Source organism: Lynx canadensis, chromosome B1 (genome assembly GCF_007474595.2).
Source record: "Lynx canadensis isolate LIC74 chromosome B1, mLynCan4.pri.v2, whole genome shotgun sequence".
NCBI lineage: Eukaryota > Metazoa > Chordata > Mammalia > Carnivora > Felidae > Lynx > Lynx canadensis.
The window spans coordinates 176,042,452-176,054,935 of NC_044306.2; the positions used below are offsets into that span (position 1 = coordinate 176,042,452).

A 12,484-nucleotide genomic window follows, 5' to 3' on the forward strand; every position below is an offset into this window, starting at 1 on the left:
TGTTCCTGAAGATGTTATTTATCATTTAAATTCAGCACTCACTCGTAAGTGGGCGATTCTCACTCTGTTGAACACCATACCCTTAGGTCTACCTACTGGAGTCTCTTCTTGGATTTGCTCAGGATAGCTGAAAACAGCACATTAAAAATGGATCTCTTAGGGCACGTGGATGGCCCAGTCATGATCTCACTCTCAGCGCGGAGCCTGCTTCGGATCCTCTGTCTCCCTCTGGCTCTGCCCCTCCCTCCCTCATGCTTGCTCTCTCTCAAAAATAAATAATAAACATTTAAAAAAATGGAGCTGTCATTGCTGCCCAACTCATTACATAATACTGAGCATGCTCATATATTCCACATCTTGGTCAGAGGCAATACTGTCTACCCTGCAGTCAAGCCTAAAACCTGTGAGAGCCTCCTGACCCTTCCCCTTTCCTTAAAGCCCACCAAGTTCCATCCATTTTTATCATCTAAGGATCTCTACATGTGTGCTCCCTTTTGTTTCTCCTCCTGCTGCCTCAACTCAGTTTGTGTCATCTCTTGCCTTCACTACTCCAGGGGTTCCTGCCAGTTCTTCTGCATGTTTTCTGAGCTTGACTTTTTTCTGTGTTACCTTTAGATCATCTTCATAAATGCAAACCTATGCATCTTTCTACCCTTGGGATTTTAGAAGCTTGTGCTCTGAGTAGTTTCCATTTTAACAAAAGGAGGAAAGGAACCTCTTCCCTAATGTAGAGAGAGGTGTGAGCTTTCATGCTCAGAGGCAAACAATCCTTAAGATAAAGACAGTGTCTTGAATACCTTTGTTCCTTCTCAGCCTATAAAGCATCTGACACATTCCTAGGTGCCCAGTAATGATGATTTATACAGGATAATTGAGTCGATGAGAGTAGAATGCTGAGTTCTTATTCTCTGTCAGGCATAAGTATAGAATAAAGAATCCATTGAAGATTTTTAGACATACGTTTATTAGAGTTGTAATATGTAATATACAAAAAGTACTAAGGGCTTGCAGCAACTGTCTCAGTCTTTGCTTGAGCTAAGGTAGTGCTCTTCCTCCATATTCTCTCGGTGAAACCTGTACTCAACTCTGGTCTTGCCCTTATACTCTACTGTAATTACTATTTATAGGTCTGTAGAGAACATATCAACTCTTATACATCTTTTGAATTCCGAGGACCAGCACAGTACCTGGTAGAGCTGGAAACTAAAGTTAGGATGTTTTCTCCAAGACCTTTATGACCACACACCTAGTTGTTGTTGTTGTTGTTGTTGTTGTTGTTTTTAGGATGTCTGTGTTCACATACAAGTGATTTAAACACACCTGTCATAAAAGGTTTTGGTAACCTGTAATTGATAGTGAATTGCCACGTCATAAACATGCACACATATATAGGCATACAGATATATACATAGTTTTAAAACTGTAGTTTTATACCACCACAAGGTAGTGATAAAGATGATTACTTTTATCCTTATCGTGGTTGGGATTTCTGTATAATTATCACCACTACTCTTAATGCTGTTGGCATGAAAGAAAGTAGATATTGGTGTGTTTTCAGTTGAAAGGATATATACATATACACATATGTGTACACATAGACATTTTGAAAAAAATAAAATACATTTACATACAAATTAAAATAGAAGTACATTGTGTTTTGACTTCAGGACAACATAGATCTTTAGGACCAAAAGATTCTAAGGTTAGAAGTCTGAAAATGGATGCCAGCATTTGGAGCAATGAACTCATTGAGGTAAGTCTGACTTAACTGTGGTGGTAGTTAGCAGGGGTCCGGTAGTATCTAGCAGTGGAGTGGCATGAGTTACTTTAGGAGCTCTGCGAGAATGTTCTCACCACACTGTAAACAATGGCTTATAGTCTGATAGTGGTAACTTTCGACTCCAACTTTTAGAATGCTTCTTAAATGAGATGTTACTTTATTAAAATAAAAAGTACAAGGAATCTAATAGTAACACCTACTTTTAAAGGCTTGACAGGCTTTTTTATTTCTAAGCCAAATTTTCTTTCTTTCTTTTTAACCCAGCATGGATAAAATATTAGAAAAGTGAATGAAACATTTGGCAGAATTTTCTTTTCTTTCTCTTGGCCATGCTCTGTCAATTACTGCGCTCATCTGACTTTCTGGTCTCCCATTGCCATTTTCTTCTTGGATTTTAGTACCACTCTCGAACCACAATTAACCCACCTACTCAGCCATTTAAATGAATCTGTCTCTATGTGAGCTTCAAAAATAATAATGCTTTTGCTGCAATTTGGTTGCTTGCAGTTTTCTTTTCCTAGCTATCTTGTACTGTTATTAAAAGCAATGAGGCTGTATTTAAAATAGAAATAATTCTGCTTTCACATTCCATCTTCCTGAAAGATTTGGGTTTTTCATGTGTTTTTGCATATTTTATACTAAGTTGTATTTTAATTTGTGAGTCAGGTTTTTACAGATTCAAATACATTTATGAACTGATACTGTTTTATAACTTTTTAACAATTCAGCTCTTTATTGTCATTGGAAACAAAAGAGCAAATGACTTTTGGGCTGGTATCTTCAAAAAGATGAAGAATTACACATGGATCCTCACCCGTAGAAAAGAGAAAAACCTTAATCACTCAGAAGTACAAAGAAGGAAGATTCAGGAAGACTCTACTAGCGTCTCTCACCAAAGAAAATTAAATAAGGTATCAACAATATTTACAATAGATGTATATCTTGATGTCTTTAAAAACGTGTCAAAGGGGCACTTGGGTGGCTCAGTTCGGTTAATTGTCCAACCTTTGGCCCAGGTCATGATCTCAGGCTCATGAGTTCGAGACTGCGTTGGCCTCTGTGCTCACAGCTCAGAGCCTGGAGCCTGCTTCAGATTCTGTGTCTCCCTCTCTCTGCCCTCCACGACTTGTGCTCGCTCCCTTGCTCACTCACTCTCTCTCTCTCAGAAATAAACATTAAAAAAATTTAAAAATATGTGTCAAGGATTTTGAAGAGTTTTAAACGTCCCTTACTGTCTGATAAAAGTATTGCTTAATGTAATTTTATTTCCATTTGTGAGATTGTACTATTTATTGATTTTACCATTATTTTACTTAAGAATTCATTATGAATAGTAGATAAATTCTTTGTTCATCACTTGAGTTTCTAGCTAACTTAGGTCCATTATTCTTTTTATCCCATATTTATTTATTTATTTTTGAGAGGGAGAGCTGATGTATGAATGCACACAAACAAGCAGGGGGCGGTAGAGATACAGGGAGAGAGAGAGAGAATCTCAAGCAGGCTCTTACACTGATGACGCAGAATCTGATGCAGGACTTGATCCCTGGAACCATGAGGTCATGACCTGAGCCAAAATCAAGAATCAGGTGCTTAACTGACTGAGCCACCCTGGCATCATCAAACCTAGTCCATTATTCTTAAAACTGTGACAACTTCCCTTATTTTAGGGACAGGACTCTAAACAGAACTTCAGCTCATATACTGCTGACATTGTGTCACCAAAATCTACATCATTTATTCAGTGTATTGTTAGAAGCAATGGTTTGCTTTGTGCTGTTGACCTGAAGTGTTATTTGCCTTTGGCTGAGTGATTCCAGATCTACTTGTGCCTGTTTTATGTTGCCCACTTGTTCTTTACCCTTTTGGCAAAGAAGTTGTTAAGCATCCTGCCTCCTTTCCTTTTTTACATTGCTGCTTTGACTTTTTGTGTGTTAGGAAGCTTGTCTATGTAGAGATATTTAATACATGTGCTTTTTATATGCCTGTTGTTTTATTCTTAGAGAATACAGTCTTTCATGGTTATCAGTTTTCTGGTATGCTTTTAGTGGCAGTGTTTATGGGTAAAAATGCTCAAATAAGTAACATTATGCTAAACATCTTGGAAAATAAACACATAAAGGCCTTTTTCATACTTCTCTAGAGATTATAAGATTATAAAATTGATTTACATATCAGATTAGTTCCCCTAAAGTAAGTTTTTAGTCTTTGTACATCTTTGGTAATAACAGAGTGAGGCTATCAATTGATTTTAAGGCAGTGAACGGCACACGAAAAATGAAGGATTGAATGGGCACCTGAGGTAGAGGAGAGTGAGGGAGATGGCGAGGGGGAGGGGCTCGGGAACTATTATTTATATACGTTATTACTAAGACACAATTTTATTTTGGGTGGTAGTTTCATTGGTGTTAATTATATTATCAAAATAATTGACCAGACATGCGTGGAATACTAACAGGGTATCATTAACGAAGGATTACGATTAATTCTGTGCACCAGAGGTCTGTAATAAATAAGCATATAAATAGTAAATGGTGGATATGAGGAAGTAATTGTGATAAAGTTACAGAACCAGGGCGTATCTTCATCCAATGGTTTCTTGCTTTCTGATGGTGATTGGTGTCTTTTTAGTGGGTATACTGATGTCCCCAAATAAAGTCCTCTCTGCTACACCACACAGTTCCATGAGTTCAGACGTTAGATAAATCTTACATTAATTACTAGCAATTGCCTTCTTCCTAAGAATATTATAGAGAAGTATACCCATTGGGATTTATTTCTACAATGGGGTTCTTAAAAATGGTACTCTTAATATCAGTAAATAATTTGTACAAAAAATTTATTGAATATATATTTTAATTGGGATATAATTTACCTACAACATTGTGTAAGTTTATTCAACCTATTGATTTGATACATTTGTACAGTTGCAATATGATTACCATTGTAGTTGTAGCTAACACCTCTCTTACATCACATAATTATCATTTCTTCTTTTTTTGAGACCATTTAAGATCTTTTAACAATCTTGAGGTAAGTAATACAACATTATTGATTATAGTCACTGCATTGTGCATTATATATCCAGAACTTATTTTCTAGTTGCAAGTTTATACCTTAAACAACATCTCCCCAACACCTCTTTCCCCCACCCCCACACCCTTTGGTAACCACAGTCTCTTTTTTTTCTTAAGTTTATTTTGAGACAGGGAGAGCAAGCTGCATGTGCGTGTGAGCTGAGGAGAGGCAGAGAAAGGGAGAGAGAATCCCAAGCAGGCTCCATGCTGACCGCGTGGAGCCTGACTCGGGCTTGAACTCACAAACCACAAGATCATGATGAGCCAGAATCAAGAGTCGGATGCTTAACTGATTGAGCCATCCAGATGCCCCTTGGTAGCCACAATCTAATCTGTGTTCCTATGAGGTGGCTTTTTTAGATTCTACATTTAAATGATAAATAATACATATCTTTCTCCATCTGGCTAATCTCATTAAGCATAATGCCTTCAGCTTCCATCCATGTCCCAAATGGCAGGATTTCCTTCTTCCTCGGCTGAATAATATTCCATTGTGTGTGTGTGCAGTATGTGTATGCTATATTGTCTTTATTCATTCATCTGTTGATGGATACTTAGGTTGTTTCCATATATTGGCTATTGTGAATAATTCTTTAATAACAGATTGCAGATATCTTTTTAATATTCTGTTTTTATTTCCTTTGGATATATATATATATATATATATATATACCAGAAGTAAGGTTGCTGGATTATATGGAGTTTGTACTTTTAATTTTTAAAGAACCTCTATACTGCTTTCTTTAGTGCCTGCACCAATTTACAGTTCCACCAATAGTGTATAATGGTTCTTTTTTCTTCTACGTCCTCAACATTTATCTCTCGTTCTCTTGAAGACAGCCATTCTAATAGGTGTGAGATACATCTCATTGTGGTTTTGATTTGCATTGCCCTGATGATTAATAATGTTGAACATATTTGCATGTAACTGTTGACCATTTGAATGTGTTCTTTGGAAAAATGTGTATTCAGTTTCTCTGCCAATTTTTCAATTATGTGTTTTTGTTGTTGAGCTTGTGTGTTCTTTATATAATTTTCATACGTACTCCTTATCTGAGGTATGGTTTGCAAATACTCCTTCCCATTCTGTAGGTTGCCTTTTCATTGTGTTGATTTTTTTTTTTTTTCTGATGTAAAGCAGCTTCTTAGTTTGATGTAGTCCCACTTGTTGATTTTTCTTTTGTTGCTTGTGCTTTTGGTATCATCTCCAAAAAGTCACTGTCAAGACCAATTTCAAGGAGATTTTTCTTGTGTTTTCATGTAGGAGTTTTAAGGTATCAGGTCTTACGTTTAAGTCTTTAATCTTTTTTGAGTGCATTTTTGTGAGTGGTATGAGGTAGGGCTCCAGTTTCATTTTTTTCTGTATGTGTTTATCCAGTTTCCAGTACTATTTGTTGAAGAGACCATTTTTTCCCATTGAGTGTTTGTGGTGGATATTTATTGCACGCTTAACAAGTTCTGAGTTCTTTTTTAGGTTCTGGGAATACAATTGTGGTAAAACGTAAATGTGTTTCTTTTATTCATGAGAGTGGTAGTCAGGTAAAAGAGACTGTCCATGAACAGCCAGAGTTCAGTAAATACACCATAGCAAATACAGTCTTCTGTGAAGGAAAACAGTGGGGGGATGAAAGAATAAGAGTAAAAATACACATGATTTAAATGAGAGGGCAAAGGCTATTGCAGAAGATGGGATGTTAGCTGGTATTTTTTCTAACACCCTCATTTTGCAGATGAGGTCAGCTAAGACCCAGGGAGGAGAAGGGATTGCCTAAGATCACCTAGCAAATAAGTACAAAGTCAGATACAAGTCAGGCTGTTTGATTCTGATGCAAAGGAAATTATGTTGGTTGGTGAGACTATGGTAGGAAAGGTAAGTACATTTTTTAGTAGTTGATCATCCAGGGCTGGAACTGTGAATGCATCCTGAGACCTCTTGGCTGTATACCCCAGAGCTGCAAATGGGATGGTAAATGAGCAATTATTTGGAAGTTGCATTATAGAGGGTAAACTAACCAGTGATCTGTCCAGGAGCACCCTGTCAAGAAGGAGGTGAAATGGTGAGTCCTGGGCTAAAGAGTTAGATGGAATCAGGTGCTGAAATCACAGGGTTTGGAAGCCAGAAAAGTAAGGAAGCAGAAAGAAGGGATGAGAAGAAGTGAAGGATAAGTGAAGGCATAAATGAAGGATAAGTGAAGGCAGCTTACTCAAGGTAACAACAAAAAAACAACACAGTTAGGTTCCAGCAGTTCCTATCCATTTGTACAATAATGTATAACGTAAGTATTTCATGTTGTTAATTATTACCTCCTGCTTGCTCTTCCTCCTCCCTACACATAACTCCACACAAAAGAAAAGATTCTGTGTTTGCTTTGCACTCATCTTTCAGATTCCCAAATCACAACAATGGTTTAAAAAATTATATAGATCTTTTTTTTTTTTTTTTTTTTTTTTAATTATTTTTGGGACAGAGAGAGACAGAGCATGAACAGGGGAGGGGCAGAGAGAGAGGGAGACACAGAATCCGAAGCAGGCTCCAGGCTCCAGGCTCCGAGCCATCAGCCCAGAGCCCGACGCGGGGCTCGAACTCACGGACCGCGAGATCGTGACCTGGCTGAAGTCGGACGCTTAACCGACTGCGCCACCCAGGCGCCCCAAAATTATATAGATCTTGATTAGGCTGAAAATACATACATTCAGCATTCATATGACAAAAGATTTAACAGGTACTTGATTATTACATTTTAAATGTTTTGCAATTTCTGAGCACTAGCCATTATTATAGTACGTAAGCATAAAAAATGTCTTCCTAAGCAACTACAATGGATTGGAAGGTTTGGAACATCCCAGCAACAGAACAATGAATTAAAACTTGGAGGTCTTAGGTTGTAATTTACATTCATACAAAGGCCTTTTGAGCCTATTGCTTAATTCAGGGCATACTTATTGTTAGTTTTCCTGGTTAAAAAAGGAATACAAAGTTCATCTTATAAATGGTTTGGTAGGCTTACACTCATTTTAGTAGCTAGAATTGTGTTTTCTTCCCTTAATAGGTCTTTTTTTCTTTTAACAACCAGGCTCTGTGTGCTGCTGTAGTGAAACCAGATGTTTTGGAAACAATGGCTTTGCTCTTCAGTGGAGCCGATGTCATGTGTGCAACTGGAGACCCTGTGCATAGCACCCCCTATCTGCTGGCCAAGAAGGCGGGGCAGAGCCTGCAGATGGAGTTTCTCTACCATAACAAATTCTCAGGTTAGTCCCTGTCCCTGCATTAGCCTGGTCTTTTCTCACGTATCCCTGAAATGACCGAAGCACAAATCTGTTTATTTCTCAAATAAGAAGAACCATCAGAATGAAGACAAGTGTGATTGTTAAAAAGATGGGGGATGTTGAGGATCATATTTGTTTCATTTCAAGGAAAATGTTTAGGAAGTAAATCTCGTATATTTATTTCTTTAATCTTACAAATTAAAAATTAAAATAGTTAATGCCATGTAATTGTTGTCACCAAATTTAATTTCCATATGTGAATAATAAATATAACTGCTTATTTGCAAATTCTGTGCAAAGTGAAATATCTCTGTATATTTATTCTGTAGTGAATTTGAAGTAACTTTTCTTCTAGCTCAAGACTCACCTATATATTCATAAGCAAAGGGAAATAAATTATGTACATTTTAGATTTCACATGTATAATTTCTGTAATTTTTCCAGATTTCCCTCAACATGACATTCACTCTGAAGGTGGATTAGGTCAAGAGCCTTCCCAATCCATGTTCCTCTGTGACTTTTTGTATCAGGCTTCTGCCGCTGCTTCTAAACTTTCTACAGAGAAAAAACTGCTTGAAGGTATCTTTTCTGCTGCTTTTAGATTTTGTTATCTGTAAAACTTTATTTCATTATCAAAACAATTATGTTTAAATTATGATTTTTCCCCTTAAGATGTTATATTTGATCTTGCAATAGAGAAGTTTTTTTGAGGGTTTCTAAATGCTTCAAGGCACAGATAGTATTTCATGCTCAGCAGCAGGGATTTACCAGTGGGTTGGAATGCTGTGTGAATTCTCAACAGAATTCACTGATGTCTACTTGAGGGCCAGCTAACTCTGTTTCAGGATTTAAGGGTTATTCCAAAGAAATGTGAAACTCAGCCCTTTTCCTTGGGGACAGACACCCTAACTGGTGAGATTATTAGATAAATCTCAACACATAGGCAGAACTGACAAGCTTTCAGTACCTATTCTATTGGCATACTAAGTGATATGAAGTAGTTCAGTTCTGATTATAAGTGTATGCATGTGTAAGTAGAATCAAGCTTAAGCATGGTTTCAAAAAATGATTGGAAGTAATTTAATTTAACAACCTATAGTAGGTTTGGGGAATTATCAGAGCAGTCATGTGGGCATTTATCCATCTCTGCATCCAGCCCCTGTGTCAAGCATGTGCTAAGCATTAGGAATTACAAAATGAAAAAGACACAGGTCTCATGCTCTTTGTTGAATACATATGAACTAACTTGAGAAATGTAGGCAGAAAAATGTAATGAGATCTTACTGGAACAAAGAGAATTTAAGAGAGATTAAGCTGTACAGGCCAATTGGTGTTGGGTGTTTAGAGGCTCAGGAGCCTAGTATTAATTCCCTAGGTGGTATAATCCAGCTGTACTACTCTATCAAAGGAACAATAGGATAAAAAACTCACTTTAGGGTGTTAATCCTGATTCTTGTGCATTTAAAGTGATTATTTCAGTATAAATGCTTTATGTCCAAAGAAATGATATCCCTAAGTAGAATTATATTTTTTTATTAGATTTTCCAGAAAACAGTAGCTATCCTTTAGTGAGCAGGTACTATGTGTAAAGCATTGCTTTAGGGACTTTATGTACATTGACTGTAATCTTCATAATGAAAAATGGAGATGCTCAGCATGAAACAGAATTTTACATCTGATTTGTGTTATGTTATTGTAATGCTTTGACCTGGTCCAAGTGTGATGGCTGGTGACATTTTGAATTTAGATGTTTTTGGTTCCTTCAGCAATTGATTTTTAAATATCTCCGCTTACTCAATATAACCAATAATAAATGAAGATTTTATAGAGATTTTTTCATTTTCTAGTGCTCTTTAGTATTTACCCTTACGTAGTCAGAAGTTGGTCAGAAATGGGGAGGGGAGTACCTGAATAATCTATGAATTGACTGTAGTAATTATTAAAATAATCAGATAGTAAGCAGTTAATGTACTTGTAAATAAATTTACAGATATTCTAGACTATTTCTTCTGAATAGTGGGACACCTTATATCCACCCTTCAATCACTTATAAAAAGATGAAATAGGGAAATTGAAACATGAGATTTTCTTTCTAAAACTTCAGTGTATCATAAGCACTCAGCAGTTAAAAATAAGCTTTCATTTATTTTTTTGGCAAAAATAAAATACAAAATAAAAAACATTGAGCTTATAATATTTATAGACTTAATGGTTTGTTTTAATATTTCCTTGAAATAGATTGCTTTTCTTAATCACTTGAGGAATAAATTAATATTTTAAATTTGTGACTAAATCATTCTTTCCTTTTATCTTTTAAATTGACTATGGATTTAGAAACTGGTGCATTCTTTGTATATGTAATTTAATTAGGGATGTTTTCTCACTTTGGAACATCCTGTTTTAAGAACTATGAAATTAAGCTTTTGTACTTTGGCTGTGTATCACAACAGATACTATTTTATTGGAGAATAATCTCCTGGTAATGCACTCTTCGATGATCTTCATTTTTTCCATCCAGTTTGTCAGCAAGTTCTATCATTTCAAACTGAAAATAGATCTTGAATCAGTTGGCCCATCATGTACTCTGGGTTGCAATGCCTCCCTTACTTGTCTCCCAGTAACTACCCTAGTTTCCTTCCAAATTATTCTACAAAAGCAGATTTAATGATAATTTTTATGATTTGTCAATTCACAGGTCTTATATTTTCATTGTTTGAATATATTTAGCAGCTTCCCATTCCAGAATGTAGCCCTATTCCTTATTATAACCTAAAAGACCTTCCTGTCCCTTCCCTGCTTCATCTCATATCGCTCCTCCCTACCCTCACATGCCTGGCCACACGGTTGTCCTCTGTTTCTACAACACGTAATGTTCTTTTCTGACCTTCTGGACTTTTGTAGTTGCTGTTCATTTTCAAGGAGGTCACTTCCCCCAGTCTGGCTTTTTCTTATTTTTCAGGCAACAGTTTAGTGCTACTAGAGAATGCTGTCGCTGGCAGCTCTTTCCTTTCATAGGGTGCTGCTTGCTTCCATCATAGCATCTATGGCATGAAGATGATCCCTCCTTTATGGATTTGTTTCTCCCACTCTCTGGAGTGAGAACTCATTGGGGCATTGGCATTTGCTGGCTTATTCAAGCTTATCAAATCTTTGGTGCCTGAAATAGTGTCAACACATAGTAGTCACGTGTAAATACATATTGAATAAATGTCCATTTCTCTAATCAAGTTATTACCAGTGTAAAAGTGCAAGAGACTTGTTAATATTTTGTCTTTGACTTGTGCCTAAAATATATAATTGCTGGTCAACAGACATACGAAAAGATGCTGAACCACTAATAATCATTAGGGAAGTGCATCTCCAAACCATCTTACACCTGTCAGTGTGGTTAGGATCTAAAAGACAAGACATAGATGTTGGCAAGGATGTGGACAACCCTCATGTGCTGCCGGTAGGGATATAAATCAGTGAAGCCACTGTGAAACACAGGATGGCGATTCCTCAAAAAATTAAAAATAGAAGTACCATATGACCTGGTAGCGAAAACAGTAATTCAAAAAGATATATGCAGCATTATTTACAATAGCCAAATTACGGAAGCAACATAAATGTCTATCCATAGAAGAATAGATAAAGGCGATGTGGTGTGTGTGTGTGTGTATATATATATATATATATACACACACACACACACTCACACATACATACATACATACAATGGATTATTACTCAGCTATAAAAGAGAATGGTATCTTGGCATTTGGGACAATATGGATGGACCCGGAGGTTATTGTGCTAAGTGAAATGAGTCAAATCAAATACTATATATAAATTCACTTACATGTGTAATCTAAAAAGCAAAACAAATGAACAAATAAACGAAGAAAAAAAACCCCCAGAAAAACAATCATAAATACAGAGAACAAATTAGTGGTTACCAGAGGGGAGGGGGTTGGAGAGGAGGGGCAAAATGGTGAAGGGGATTAAGAGGTACAGATTTCCAGTTATGAAATAATTAAGTCATGGGGATGAAAAGTACAGCATCAGGAACATAGTGATATAATAATGTTGACAAATAGTGACAGATGGCAACGTGCTTATCACAGTGAGCATGCATAACGTATAGAATTGTCAAATCACTGTTGTGTACCTGAGAGGTATGTTGTACAACTGCAACTCATATAACGTTGTATGTCAACCAGACTCCATATATTTTATATATATAATTACTGACACAAAACATTTTTTTCAATAAGTGTCTACTTAAAAATGAAGAAAGGGGCGCCTGGGTGGCTCAGTTGGTTAAGCTTCCGACTTCAGCTCAGGTCATGATCTCATGGTTCGTGGGTTCGAGCCCCGC

At 36.6% G+C, this 12,484-nt stretch overlaps 1 protein-coding gene across 1 annotated transcript in view; it reads left to right on the forward strand.

The window, feature by feature from the left end:
• Positions 1 to 12,484, forward strand: part of ARAP2 (ArfGAP with RhoGAP domain, ankyrin repeat and PH domain 2) — a 216,413-nt gene that overhangs the window by 98,683 nt on the left and 105,246 nt on the right. The window contains 6 exon segments of the mRNA XM_032593080.1: positions 1,668 to 1,753; positions 2,509 to 2,554; positions 2,557 to 2,588; positions 2,591 to 2,686; positions 7,926 to 8,106; positions 8,569 to 8,703. Coding sequence (XP_032448971.1) covers positions 1,668 to 1,753; positions 2,509 to 2,554; positions 2,557 to 2,588; positions 2,591 to 2,686; positions 7,926 to 8,106; positions 8,569 to 8,703 — 576 coding nt within the window.